General features: G+C 39.9%; 1 protein-coding gene across 4 annotated transcripts in view; it reads right to left on the bottom strand.

The window, feature by feature from the left end:
- The window catches only part of ampd3b (adenosine monophosphate deaminase 3b), a 40051-nt gene that overhangs the window by 22544 nt on the left and 2105 nt on the right, over positions 1–15402 (bottom strand). For 3 of the 4 annotated variants that reach the window (XM_032522660.1, XM_032522659.1, XM_032522663.1), the window contains 13 exons: positions 12501–12565; positions 7597–7819; positions 7254–7431; positions 6604–6769; positions 5397–5616; positions 5057–5186; positions 4631–4825; positions 4134–4265; positions 3308–3471; positions 2741–2867; positions 2337–2500; positions 1377–1497; positions 855–1028 (listed from right to left, as the gene is read on the bottom strand). In XM_032522660.1, coding sequence (XP_032378551.1) covers positions 855–1028; positions 1377–1497; positions 2337–2500; positions 2741–2867; positions 3308–3471; positions 4134–4265; positions 4631–4825; positions 5057–5186; positions 5397–5616; positions 6604–6769; positions 7254–7431; positions 7597–7819; positions 12501–12558 — 2052 coding nt within the window. In that variant the 5' untranslated portion in view covers positions 12559–12565. Of the gene's footprint in view, positions 1–854; positions 1029–1376; positions 1498–2336; positions 2501–2740; positions 2868–3307; positions 3472–4133; positions 4266–4630; positions 4826–5056; positions 5187–5396; positions 5617–6603; positions 6770–7253; positions 7432–7596; positions 7820–11888; positions 12224–12500; positions 12566–15402 lie in introns of those variants that run through there. The other variant, XM_032522661.1, reaches the window with a different exon arrangement.

Raw genomic sequence — 15402 nt, 5'->3', positions numbered from 1 at the left:
ATCCAGTCCACCACTGACTGTAGCTCTCTCTGTAGTTTAGTATTTAGATCACCAATATTAGTTCCTGATAAATATATAGTAGAATCATCAGCAAACATTGAAATGCTCGCTTTATCAAAAACAGATGTTGAATCATTAGTAAATATTGTGTAAAGGAGTGGCCCAAGACAACTTCCTTGAGGCACTCCATGTTTCACAAGCCTTACCTGTGGAAAAACTTCCATTGAAGTAAACTTGTCTCCTGTCAGTCAAATAACTTTCCATCCATTTTTTTTTTGTGAAAAACCATAAAATTCAAATTTTTTTAACAGTAAGTTGTGGTCAATTATATCAAATGCTGCAGTAAAATCAGGCATCACACAACCTATTATTATTTATTGTCCATGTCCTTTAACCAGTCATCAACCATCTGAGTCAGGGCAGTGGCTGTTGATTATTTTCCTCTGTATGCATGCTGTTTTTATTTTTACACTTCACCAGAAGTAATTCAACTTTTGAAACACTTACACTCTTAAGAGTTTAAGAGTTAAGAGTTTTACCTTCCATGATCTTATTTATCAATGTTTTTGACAAATCCGTGTTGTGTGTCTGTGTAATAATTTTAAGATTATTTATTTTATTTATGAAATAATCATTGAGACAATTTGTTCTATCACTTGGTTTAGTAAGAAAATCACCTTCATTTTCTAAATAAGCTGGAGTTGATTTATTATTTCCTCTTAATATATTCAATGTATTCGATAACTGTTTACTATCATGTTTTATTTCTGTAATTTCCTTAGCACCGGAGTTAAGGTGATCCTGGTGGTGAGGAAAATAGTTAAGTGATCTATTGTTGTTTCAGTGGTTCTGACCTTTGTGTAGTGGAACTGCATGGGGTCGTCAGTGGACAGCGACACACACAGGCCCTTCTGTAGGAACTCTCGTAGAGGGTTTTTGGAGTACTGGAGGAACAGGCTGTTGTTGCTCAGTGGGGACATGGCAATCGGGACCTGGGCCAGGTAGTACAGGTACTGCAACACTGGACTCTGGGGAGGAGCATGGGGTGTAGACAGCAAAGTAATGAGTAATGCTTTTTATCATCTAATTGGGTTACTGGAGAAAATTCACTATCTGACGTTAAAGGAATAATATGAACAAAGAAAAGAGTGCCACCTATGGAAATGCAGTGTTCATAAATCAAAGATGAGAATTGAGTGAACATTGGCTTTTTTATAAAAACAGAAGCAATGTTTGCTTCTGAACAAGCGAACCCTTAAAATAGCACTCCACTAATTATTATACCTACTATTATGGTAGGCATATTTATTTACTTATTTTCAGCAAGTTGAGGTGCCAGCATTCAAGAGACCCTTTAAATGAATTCAGGACTGCACCTTTTTGAGGTTGAGTCCATGGGAGATGTTGTCAGCCGTAAGGAAGGCGGAAACCAGGTGGGTGATGGAGCCAGCCTCACCACAGTGGGGACGAAACTGGAAGGTGTTCAGTCCTCGCTCCCTGGGGAGGGACAAATGATACTGGCAGTGAGTACTTTTGTCATCTGAGCATAAAACAATACATAGCAGTTTTTAACAATACTTGGGTTTGTATTGTTGCTTTATTACGGATGCAGAACATGCAGATCAGGCTGGAAACTATGAATTTTCACCTATGTCAGGCCTCCGCTAAAGGTGGAAGTCACATAAGATCAGACGGGGCGATTAGCCTAAGGATTGTGCGTTAGTGTGTTGCCCATTTGTGTTTTCATGGTGATCCCCATGGTGCTAGTATTTAGCCATGCTTCTAGTTCTATGAGTTGCTTTTGGTCTGCATCAACAGATTAAAAAACAAATTTACTTTTAATAATAAACCAGGATGTGGAGGTCCATCAAAACGATTTTGAACAGTTTGAAACTGTTGCACATACTAAATTACGTGACTACACCTGAAACGTAACATTACACTCCAGTCCGTTGTGTTGTGTCTGGTCTACGTGATTGGCCACCGCAGCATGACATTGGGTTGCGTTTCTCCAAAGGTGAACCTGCTTTGACCCCCACTGCCATAGCCTCAAAGGACTACCCACAATCAAATGGATCTGATGGCCGCTGTTTTTCTCATCTAGTTTGAGTTTTGCCTAACTTGCAGCCTGTCCAGGTCACCACACAACCTATTCCCCCATCCATGTGTGACTGGAAAAGGCATGAGATGGCTAAATTCTGGGCCATTAAAATCATGTACATTACCTGGTAGACTTTCTTGTACCCTGGCAAGTAACACAACTGTGATGTGTAAAATGGACTAACCCCTCCGGGAATCTTTCGCAAATTGATGCATGCACAAACATTTGGTCTTACTTGCGCAGGTTGTTGAGCACCATGATGTTGGCATACATGTAGAACAGGTAGTAGGTGTAGGGAGGATTGTCGTCTGTGGTCCATTCCTCAGGCTTTGGGCTTTTGTAAGAGAACATGTGATCACTGTGTTTGGACTCATCATCCACACTGTCAAATCCTGTCACCTACAAAGATAGGGTCAGCACATTTGAGGAACAGATATTACACAACCATGCATGTTACATCAGTGCAAAAAAGAAGTACTTTAACTTTGTCTTTTATGGTTTGTGTGGTCAGGCTGTTTAACAAAGAAGTGTCACTTAATATCACTGAATTTTTTTGGGCAAAACTAACCGATATGGCTGCTATTTCACTTTCAAAATATTGTGTCTGTTACAGATTTCACTCTTCATGACAGTACTTACGTATTTCAAGAATACATGTAGTATTTTGTGCTTTTGCGGATTGACTGTAGCCTCAAACAGGGGGAGGAAAACATTCTCCAGCATCTTGGCATAGTTTGGGAACAATTTCTTTGACTTAAAAATGTCACTGCAAGACAAAAGGAATTCAATCAACTTATCTCCCAATACAAGCATGTTAGCATTTGTTTGCTTACACAGAACAGCCTATTGAGTGATGTGATTATTTCTTACTGGATTGTGAGTTTACAAGTTTAGAGCCAACGTTTTTGCAACAGTGACATTCAAATTTACCCACTCAGGATTTCTTAATCTGTGACTTGGAAAAATGCATAGATATTTTGGTTTTAGTTAAAAAATGTTAGTGCTTACGAAACTATCTGAGTTTCATCACATATTTAAAAGAGGAAACAATATAACAGGAAGATGAAACATTGGTTGTTATTAGTAACCATTATATATGGCTTACTATCAAATGTAAGTGGACACAGACCCTTTTGTGTTTATAGACAATGTTTGTTTTATTGTAAGGAATGTGCCTGCTGTCGCTTAGATTTACTGAGGACTTACTAGATCCTGGGGACTTGGATCATCCATCTCATGTTTGGTGAGTGGACCTTATGCTGGATGAACCAGGTTGCTAGGCTCTCCCACTCGCTGGCAGAGCGGCCGTAAATCGACAGACGGGGCTCAGCATGCTGGTACTTGCTCTCCTCCAGCTCTCTGGCCACTTCCTGAAACAGACACCAAACCACAGGACTTTGGAGCTGTTGCTTGATAAAGCAGAAGTTACAATAGGATAGGGCACAATGGACAGATAACAGGTTAATTCTGTCCCATCAGGGTTATTTCTAAATACCAACAGAGCAAGTGTGCAAGATAACTACAGCCTATCTCAAAGCAATTATGACAGATGGTTCAATTCCTTGATATATCTCTACATAATACACTGAAGATGAACCACATGTACACTAGCATACACATATATGTTTGGAGGAGAAAGAGAAATTCAACCTCAAATAAACAACAAAATGTATTAGGCATCCATGCCGTTTTGATTTTCTTTTCTTGATATTTTCTTTCTTTGTGTGCTCTCATCCTGTACATATTTAATCTCATCTGTACTTTTTGTACAATAGTTAAATAACAGTTGAATTAAAGTTAAACTTCAACTTGGTTCAGCCATAGAGGTATTTTATATATTTTTTCCACTGCAGACATTTTGAAAGGAACAGCACAATAGCTCTGTCCCAATAAGCCACAGCATGCCAGACTGTATTTAACTGAAATCTCACTGACCCTCATTATTGTTCTTTGTTGACTTGAAGACCAGATAAATGAAAACACCGTTATACAGGGCCTTTAAGTGATGTTAGTACTTAAACTCATACTACACCTTGATGAGACGTGCAAAGTATTCTCCTTTGATGTAGTTGTCTGATTTCAAGTAAATCTCTCGCAGTTCGCTGGCTCCAACAGGGTTGTATTTGGAGTTGAACTTGTCAAAACGATGAAATGTTTGTCTTCCCTAGGAGAGTCATTCGTGAGAGAGGGTTACATTTTATGCACTGATCATCACATTCTCATTCCAACAAAGTGACTATATTGATTATTTTCAGATTACACATTAAGAGGACCTTGCATGGAACATAAACATGATTGCATAACACCATATGAAATGCATGAACACCCATAATTGCATCCTTGTGTCAGTAAGCACTGGTTAGTGCAGTGTTCTGTAGTTATTTGAAAAGGACAAACCTGGCAAACTTAATTTACTGTATAGCGGAAATGTGACTGGAATTGTTTGTTTTTAAGATCTTTGACAGTTATGTATGATTAGTGAATTTGTTTTTGTTGTTGTTGAAATTTGTATGTATGATTTGTCTTTACAGCGTGCACGTCCAGAGAGTCTACGGTGAGGTCGTAGGGGTCCATGTTAAGCTTGTTGAAGACTTCCTTGAGTGTGAGCTTTTGGCTGCCCTTCTCCAAGACCACGCGATCTGCCTCTGTCTGGTATGTTGTCTTTATAAATTTCAGCAGATGCTTCTGGTTCATGCAAGCAGCAGCGTGTATATGTGTGTCCACCTGCGTTTGACATAGAGCAGACAGTGACAATGTGAATTGGACGTTGGATATGTTACATTGGATCTATAAACTTGTTTATTTAGACTGTGTTAACTAAAGTTAGAAATAAATTCTGCAGTGGTAAGACAGCCCTTCAGAGTAAAAGCAAAGTTCAAAGCAATGTTGGCAAGATGAATTGTATTACACCACTTTTAGTACAGAGTTTCTAGCAAGTTATTAATTGTAACCAACCTTTCTGACGTTGTAAAAGTCTCTGTGGGGAACACATTTTAGCTCTTTTAGCTCTGCCATTTCATTCATCATTTCATGAAGGTAGAATTTGGAAGCCAAGAAGTTCAACCGTCTGTGACAGTAGGTTTTCCTGTAAATCAACATATTATCAGCAAAACATTTTATGTCAAAAATGTTAAATTAGTGATTTAAATAAAAAATGATATTTAGTACCATGCTGCTTACTAATCCTCTGCTCCAGTTCAGGAAGGGAAAACTATTCACACTATTTTGTGGAATATCAATTACAATCTGTGTAGACCTATTGATGTTAAAAATACTTAAAGTATTGTGTACTTACGTTGGGCCATCACATATCATTGCAAGGACATGGCTCAGGTCTATAGCAAAGGTCTCAAGGTCGGGATAAGGGAGGCTGTGAGGCCGCTGTTGTTTCAGGGCCTCGGTATTGTCATAAACATGAACTATGCCATCCTTCATCTGCAGCTCATAATTCAGGTTTTCAGGAATACCCTCCATGGAGTATGGGTCCTCCCCTTCATGAGGGAAAGGCGAGATGTCTACAGACGATGGGAGTAAATAAACAAAATGGCAAATGAGGAATAATCATAGTAATTTAAACCAGGGGTCTTCAGCATTTTTTAAGCGAAGGACCCCTTAACTGAATGAGAGACGGAGCAGGGACCCCCTTCTACACATATTGTATAAAATAAAGTTGCATAATAAACTGGGCCTACAATAATGTGTAGGGCGGACATACTGTACATGTGGCACAATGACTCTGTGGAAGAGCTTAGTGACTACCTTACCTATAGGCTAGCAAGCCTGTCATCAACAACATATACATCATCATGATTAAAAATTGTGTATCATAATCAATATTTAACGATGATGATATTGTTGAAAGAGTATTTACAACAATATTGCAGTAGTAGAAGTAGAAGTAGTTATTTAATGCACCTAGTCTTAATGTTTTGCACACAGTCATTATGTATTGCACAAGGGCAGCTGTGGAAGTTTTTTTATGTATGAATAGCGGCGTGTGACATGGGACATTAATGCTAAAAAGTCACCGCCCTCTGAATTGTAGAATGTACTGTTCCAGTCAGTTTTGTGAAATTATTTGTGAAACTAGTTTTGCCACTTTCTTGTTGACTTCTTTGCCACTGAGTCAAGGTTGTGGCGCGTTCCTGAGATCTCCTGCCAGTAAAATACCACGTTGAGTTTCTGTACGTTGCTACATTAAGTTATTACATTTTAAGACATCTTAATCTTTACTCTAATCCAACCAAGATATTACTATTAATCTTACAGATTTGGCTGTTGCTGAATGAAAGCCACAGAAGTGCTCCAACTGTTAGTCATGTAACATTGTCAATAGGGAAAATAAATGGGACTCATAACTTCTGGAATCGGGCTCCCAAAATAGATTCTCCCCTGTCCCAACTTTATTTAGTGTGCAAGAGTAAAATACTGGAAAAAAAGCAGGAGTATTAACTTAATTACATTTTTACAATGAGGAAAATGAGTTCTATAAATACCCCTACCTGGCATAATCTCATCCTCCTCCTTCCACTTCTCATTTTGGGTGTTGCGGAGGAATCGGGCAGTGGTCCTGGGAAAGTGATGGTAGGCCAGCCTGCTGTATTTCTCTCTTATTAACAGTGCCCCAAGTAGACTTTTGGCTGCCTGCTCATAATCCTCTACTGTGATCTGTGAAGGTCATGGAAAAGTTTCAGTTAAAGTTTGGTTTTTTTTATTCACCAAGAAATAATTTTTAAAGACAACTCTGGCCTTTTAATTTCCTTTTAGACTTATGATAATACATTACAACTATGGTACACAGCTAAATGCATGCTCTTGCTAGTGTTACCAGATGGACTCAGATTTGGGCCCCTTTTTGCCTGCAGTTTAATATAGTCCATGTAATGGCAGGTGTTTTGCTCAGGACTCAAGGAAGTGCAGTGTCAAGTGTGAGGTTGTTTGGATGATTGGTCACTCAGAAAGCAGCCACAAACGGGCACTGTACTAGTCTTGGTCTCTCTTGTCTGGTTGCTGCGTGTCTAAATGTTTTTGCATACAGACACTTTTTTATTGATGGTACCTATTTTTTGAGTGTAGTGAGATGTGTGTAGCTACAGTTAAATGTTCACTGTGTAGGTTTGCGTCAACGGGCTGGAGTGTTAATCCTGTTTACCCCTGCACAGTAATCTCCACTGATGGTTACTCTCTGGAAGTCTGGAAAGCCCTCTTGGGCAAAAGGTTCTGGTGTGGTTTCGGAGAGCATTGGAGAAACCACAGACCGGATCCAGTCACCTCCGACAGGTATCTGCAAAGATACTGATTGCGAACGCTTCAACATGAACATCTTCTTCCTAGTAACACACAGGAGGACTAGATTACTCTCTAACTTAAAGCTTACATCTGCCTAAGGTCCATGGCAAAACATTGGGAATATTTTCTGTTGTTGCTTGGAAATTTAGTATTCAAAGTCTGTGCAGAATGATAGGCATATTTTATCAAACATTTCCATTTCCTACTTCATAGCAGACTCCTGAGACTGCTGCGCAGCCAGTTCCCTCTGCAGCGACCGCTCCCTGTCCTCATGCAGACCGATGGGACAGTCCTCCGGCACATTGAACAGTGCCAGAGCGTCCTTGGTGTCTTCCTCTTGCAGGGCAGAGGCATAGACCTTCTCCGCTCGCAGGCGTACCTTCTCATCCACCTCACTCATTGACATTTTTTTGAAAAGCCGTGGCATTTCTGAGGGAGTTGAGAAAAATACTAAGTTAAGGCTTTTCTTCTTGGCAAAAAAGGTTGAGTTTAAAAAAATGTATCTCTGAATAAAGTGTATATTATAATAAATGCAGAGAGCATCTTCTTGTTCAGTCCTACAGTGAATGCTGGGTTATGCAAAATGACTACCGTCCTGTTGAACAACAGCCTCTGATCGCTTAATCGAGTTTGTAGAAACACCGGAGATTAACATGATTTAATAGTAAATGGTGGGTAAGAGGCAACATAGCACATATAGAAGAAAGCTAAACCCCCCCCCCACCCGACACCCCCCGACGTGGCAGCATCCACTACACCCACCACCCCCACCCCCCCCCCCCCACCCCCCCCCCCCCCCCCCCCCCCACCACCCCCCCCCTCCCCCCCCCCCGGGCCCACCACACCCCCACACCCGGCCCCCCCCACCACCCATCCCCCCCCCCATCCCAAATAATGGTCAATGCACTGAAATAAATAGTTTCACTATAAAAAAGATTAATTATTAAACAAGACAGTAAGGTCAAATTTTGGCAAGACAAAAGTTTTGGCGCCTATACATAAAGAACAAATTTATACAAATACTAAAATATGTCAGCAAATTAAATAGCGGTGCTGTGAGATTCAAATTAATATCTTGTATGACTTCCATGAGCTTGAAGGACGCATCCATGCGGTTTGGCAAGGATTCATACAATGTATTGATGAAGTCATAGGAATAGCAGAAAAGCAGTCCTGATGCCTCCCAGAGTTCATCAATATTCTTTGGTTGGTCTCCATGCTTTCATCCTACCCCACATATGCTCTGATGTTCAGTCTGGTGACTGGGCCGGCCAATCCTGGAGTCATTGATCTTTCTTGAGGAACTTTGAAGTGGAGATGGAAATATGCGATGGAGCACCATCCTGCTGCGAATTTGGCCTCTTTTATGGTTGGGAATATAAGAGGTAGCTAAGATTTCTTGGTATTTGAGACTATTGATGTTGCCTTCACCTGTAGATCTCTCGCGCACCCCATACTGGATGTAATCCAGACCATGATTTTTCTGCCACCAAACTTCACTGTTTTCTGAGTGAACTTGGACCATGCGGGCTCCAGTAGATCTCCTGCAATATTCGCGGCAACTGTGGTGTAATTAACAGAAGATTCATCTGAAAATCCACTTTCTCCACTTCTCCAGCGTCCATCCTTTTAGCAAGCTGGGGGCCTTGGCAAATGCCACACGGTTTTTCAATTGTCTTTTGTTTAGGCTGGCTTCTGGGCACTGATTCGACCATGGAGGCCATTTCGAGACAGCATCGCCAAAACCTTCTGGTTACACAGGGACTTCAGGGGACCAGGTCTGGTGGAGCTCTGCTGCAGTGGAGAAATGGGCTGGCTGGATTTTCGAGCCAACAAACGGTCCTCTCGAGCAGTTGTCTTGCGGGTTGCCTACCTGGCTTGTCAAAAACATTCCGTCGCTTCAAATGATTTTTTAATCCTCTGTACTTGACGCTGAGACACATTGAAGGGGTCTGCCACATCAGCAGTGGATCTGGTCTTCAGCTTCTTGATGATCAAAACTTTAGTCTCAGGGTGAATCTTAGGCATGTTTGCAGAGGTCTAGTTGCTGTTGATGTGAAGGTCTAGTGTACTGGGTTGTTTTTATACACACCTGAGACCTAATTGATCCATTATTAGTCACAGGTGAAGCTCATTAGACAAGGCACAACACTTATGTCTTTGCAAAAATGACTCAATGGGCTTTACCAAGCTGTGAATATTAGAATACTTTTTGACAGTTTCTTTTTGCACTGAAACCTTATTACAAAGCTGTTGGGATTAAAATGAGTCATTTCTTGTAAATAAATCTTGATTAGAAATATATTTCAGTGGCACATCAGGTCAATTTGTACACAAGTGACAAGACTTTTGTCAGGGACTGTAGTTCATGCTTGACAGTTTGAAGTCAACAGTAACAGAAAAGCAGTCTTTGTTGATGAACATTTCTCAGGCTCCCTACAAAAATGTTCATTACGTATGTAAATATATGTTAACTGTTTGTAAAACAGAAAGTAAAAGTATATAAAGATAAAGTGACAGTGTGATGAGCCCCAGAGTTCCGGATGAAGCTGTCCCTGAGCCTGTTGGTGTGGGACCAGATGTTACGGTATGCTTCTTTTTAAGCTAGTTTGTTAGTTTGGCAATTTAATGGAAAAGACAAAATCCACACTCTTTTTCACCTGGGCTGAGCAAAAGTTACATTACAGAAATTACATGCTTGCTTCATTGTGATATTGTGGAATATTTGTGATTACAAGGGAATCGGTAAGGAATCATGCAGTAGTTACTTAAGTAGTTGTATGTTACAGTTTTTGTACATGAAACTGAGATTACAGACATGAATCCAAGCAACTTGCTGACTGTGATATGGCACTTGAAGGTGAAATGGTATTGACTTAGTGGTGACAGTAAATACAAATACCAACAAGATAAACATGAGACCTACAAATATGAATCTCAGGTTGGGGTTGGCGAAGGTTAAGGAATAAACTTGGCATGTTTTGCATTACCTCATCATAGCTCAACAGTAAACACGTCTTGAGTGGCTACATGTTCTGCCAACGTGTCGGGCAAATTACAGTAAACACAGTTAATCACTGTCCCAGGGTAGTGTGGCAGTGTCACCTCGCAACCCCTTTGCCGACCTCAGGTTACCCCTGGAAATAATTCTATTTTATAGCGTCAAAACCATGACAGAAGTTATCTCAGGACACTTTACAGATAAAGAAAAGTAAAAACATGAAAAGACCTTGCTTCCGCAGTCTGTGTTATTTGTCTGCTTATGCATCACTGCATGTTTGGTTCCCAATTGATTGCCAGTTTATATTAAGTTTCATTAAGTTTTCATGCTTTTCATTGTTGCTGCATTTTGCCATATTCATAGTAAGTCAGTCAAAATGATTGTTCTCTACATCTCAATTTATAAGGTTATGTGTTTAAAGAAAGTCTAAACCAGATCAGCTTTGGAACAGCAAATTTAGTAAACATTCCCAAAGAATCTGCAGAAAAGATTCTGGAAATGGAAAAGGAATGGCTGACCCTTTGTTTTTAGAGCGGCAGTTATTAGCATACCAGCATTTTGGTTATGTTGATATTTTGGTTGGGAAAAGGCTATGTTTATTTATATTGACCTAATTCTATTACATACCAAGGAGGGACTAGGGTCCTATTTTTAAACGTGAGACCATGTGAATTCATATTATCATCAGGACAGCAGAGTTTAGCTTTGCCTGCTTCCCTCTGGTGTGAAAACTGCTGTTGCTATCCAACATCCCATCTGTAGTGGAGATGTTTTGCTATTCTGATCACCATTTCATCACTGTTGCTATTAATATTAAAGTTACAGCCAAAGTAGGTCACTTGACCAGTTGCAGCATCAATACCGCCGTGGAGGTATTTGAATCAACAAGTGCAGCATATGCTGTACCATTGTATCAAATAGCAAACTTCTCTGCTGCATACTCACCGTCCTAAGTGGTTCACATGCTACTCTTATCTGTCTGAAAACTTTGAACGATTTTGGCGCCTTCACAGATGACACCATTAACAGCTGCCCTCACATTGGCACAACTTCTGCCCGTTCCTAGCTGCATTCCTGACGAGCCTTTCAGCATGTGTACGCTCTACTGGAACAGCTGCTGCTTCCAAGACCCACATCCACCTATTATAGAAACCTGATCCACAAAAGCAGTCTGGATATGTCGGCAGGGTCTTTTAACATGCGTAGTAAAATTTCTATCAATATGGTGATCTGTGGTTTTAATATAAAAAATGCTTACCTCAAGTAAATGCTTTAGTAATTCACAATACTCCTTTTTTATATTATAGTATTCACCCCTTTGTTTCAGCTGCCACTTTTCTAAAAGCTGGTGTACTTGTCTACAGAATGTGAATCGTCCATCAAATCTCAGACCGTAGACAATGAATTAACCTCTAAGTAACGGATAGTTACATCACATTGCATCTCAGTGTCACAACAGCTCAATCATCAGTAAAGGACGCTCTGTCTGTCTCTTACCTTCTGCTGTATTTTTGGCCATGTTTGGCTGTTCAGCCTCTGCCTGTTGAGTCAAGTATTTCAGCTTTCATGTGTCTGCTTCTGTCTCTTTTAGACTCCCTAGCTCTAAGCTTTGTCTCCACTATTTTTTCATATGCCACTCGTTGTCTTGTCTCAGAACACTGTGTTGCTGGAAACCTCTGGGCACTGTGAAGTATCTCCTCAGGTCTTTTGTCTTTGTGTTTCTAGGATCTACAATGCTTCTCTTCTGAGGATTCACTCTGTCTGCCTCAGTCAGGCTTTGCTCGGCTGTTTACGTGGTCCAGTGCCTGTGTATATATTGTGCAGCTGCTCCTTGAGTGAGTGTCCCTCTCTATCTCTATTTTAGGGTGTTGAGAACGTCATGGCAACAAGGGCTGCTAGTCCAAGCTGATATGTCACAACTGGCTATCTGTGAGTTGCGGGAATGAGGAGGGAATTTAATGCTATGGCTCAAAGATGATAATACAGCCCACCCCAGGGTGGGGATTACTGTACATTTCACATTAAAACTGCAGCTTTCTGCACTAATTACTATTTCTTAAAGGTGTCCCCAAAAAGTTGCCACCAAATAATTTTTTTTAATTTACTCACCTTTCCCAAAGCTTGGTGTAGACTGCTGTTTGCAAAGGGGTGTATCCCTTCTCTTCATTTTTGATCTGTATTGAGAGAAACCAAGCTTGAATTAGCATTGGAGTAATCCACAGTTTAGTTGAGTAGTAAGTTAGAGGTAAATGCTGGCCGGTTTTTGTAGATTTGTAGAATCTCTACCAGCTCTAAGTAACGTAGTACATAAGTGGCCATAAAGGGGTACAGTTTTGGCGCTTACCCACTGTTAGTACCAGCTTTGCTCGGCTCGGCCCAACTCGACTCGGCCGTGGTGCCCCATCCTCCATTTTCCATTGCAGATTTAGTACCGAGTCATGCGTGATGCAAGCATGGCTGGTCGACATAGCGACGCCGTAAAAAACTGCCGTGACCTAACGCAAGACGAATTTTATTTCAGAATAAGCTGGTGGCAGCAAAAAAACCACTGCTGGCTAAACTATTTAAAAATGGCGGATTTGTTCAGGACATCCCTGTCTGTCGTTAGCAATAATGACGCAGTGATTAGTGACGATTCTCTCTGACCAATCAGTGGTCTGCAGGTTTTCCCTTCACCTTTTGTTATCGCCTCAACTTACTCAAGGGAGTTGATACCAAAAAAAGGACCTTTTAGCTAGTATCAGGTACTAGTTCATAATGGAAAAACAAAAAAGGCGAGTAGAGTCAATACATTCTCCTCTTCTGAAAAACTAAAACTGTTATTTTGTTAGCATCAAACAACTACTCTATTTAAGTTTGGATATTGTGCCTATGGCCAAGATTGATGTTAGCTGTTAGTTGTTGAATGCTAATAAAATTCTAAATTGTATCATCTTTGCTACAAGTATGAGGTTGTCAGATTATATCACTTTGTGCAATAGTAAACACTAAACAAAGAATATTCACAGGAAACTGCAGTTCTGTATTTTAGCTTCTCAGGAAACGCACTAAAAGAAACCACCAATGGAACAAGATATTGTCCCCACGAGGTTTGAACTTCAAAAAGGTGCTTATGTAGGTCAAGTTTGGCTGGTGCTGAAGTCGTGAGAAGATTCAGATTGAGAAAATATTTTACTATATAACAGGAGCAGAATGAGCCAAGTGTTGTAAGAAAAACAGATTTATTCCGTGCAGGTGGAAGGTGCAAGTGAGAAATGCTGGTGTTGCAGTGGTGGTAAGTTGCCAAAATACTAACTTAACTGCCACGATTCTGAGGCTTTACACAGCACTTGCCCATGCAGCATGTGTTTGTAATGATAGACCTGCTGGGGGGGGGGGGGGGGGGTTCAGAGAGTTAAAGGAGATTAAAGTGCAGTTCAAGTCTCCTCACAACACACGCCATTCTCAGTAAGTTAAAATCGGGGGCAGAAATACTTTTTTTTTGCATGAAATTTACTACATCTATTATACACATTGTTTATTTTACTAAATTATTTATCCATCTACTTATATTAAGTTTGAATATTTTGATTCATATTGGAACTTTTTTCTACAACATGTTATATAAAAATAGCTTTTGTCTAAAGATTTTTTGAGCAGAAGACAATCGGACACTAAAAATGTAATTTATATTGTATTTTTTCACTGGAAACAGAAAATTATCTTAGTGTTGGCCAAATTCTTTTAATGTAAAAATAGTAATACTAAAAAAGAAAATTAAGACTCTTTTGAATTTTATTTTATCTTAGGACACCAGGTGAAAATATGGTACCAAAACTGCAACCAATTTACATCTTGTGTCCATTTTGTAAAATGTTAATATGTTCAGTCTTCTACACTGTAAAAGACACAATAACAGCTTATGAAGTGAGTTTTGAACTAATGACTCTTTGTTTTAAAAATGATGGTTTTTCTTTTTTTGAGATTGAACACACTAATTTGGACTTTTCAAAAAGCATTTACCCACTCGCAGTATCCACCTGTAGACTCTTCTACACTTAAGTCTTGCAATGCTGCCAATTTTGCTTTAGAAAATTACCAAATATTCCCCCAATTGTTTTAATACTGTTATGTAACAAAAACTGGAATATCAGGAAATGTCTTGTTAAAGAGCTGTCCTTGAAAGAACAGCATTATAGGTACAGCAGAACACTGGTTCTTTGTCCTATAAAGGCATGACTGTGTTGTTTTTTTGTGGCTGTTCAACAAGTTGGTACCAAACATGCACATGGGTTGACCTACATGTGTACTTTAAGCTTCGCATTTAACTTTTTTAAACGTTAAATTACCAGCATGTCATATCTTTCAAACGAGTCACTTCTGTCAGACATGAAACTTGAAGATACAGCAGGGTTTCTCTTACATAGAGGAATTCTTTGACCCAACCCACATAGAAGTTCTAGCCAACGCCAAAGGAAAAATTACCCGTGCTAACATGTCTTTGACTTCCAGCAGTCAACTCCTCTCCCTTCCATAACCACTATATTTTATACAGCTTCAGCTGCATGTGGCTAGCCTGACGTCGTCATACTCAGATTGTAGTCAACCTTCCTTGGCTGCTGCATCCCAACCTCCCAATTGCTCTGTCTGCTTGGAGATACCTCCACAACGAACCTAAACCATCTTAATGGTAAAACTTTGCTGGTCGCGCTAGCTGTCATCAAGAAAACCATGAACTGGAAAACAAAGAACAAAATGTATATCTATCTGGAATAACCTAATATTGGATCACATCTCACTAGAAATATTAAATAGCCCATCTGTTAATAACTCAAAAGACTCAGTCTCCATTTGGCCATTACTTTCCAAATTACTAAAATCATGGCGCCGTTGGCACCTCTCTGCCTGAGAACCAGTTTTCGGGATTTCATCTACCATTAACCTTATCAAACATTCTTCACCATTGCCGGCCATAAACTCTCACCGCTCATGCCAAATAGTGTTAATTTTGTCACCTATTTTTAATTTAGTC

The sequence above is a fragment of the Etheostoma spectabile genome, chromosome 8, assembly GCF_008692095.1.
Source record: "Etheostoma spectabile isolate EspeVRDwgs_2016 chromosome 8, UIUC_Espe_1.0, whole genome shotgun sequence".
In the NCBI taxonomy this organism is placed as follows: Eukaryota; Metazoa; Chordata; class Actinopteri; order Perciformes; family Percidae; genus Etheostoma; species Etheostoma spectabile.
This window is presented reverse-complemented; position numbering and strand designations above follow the sequence as displayed.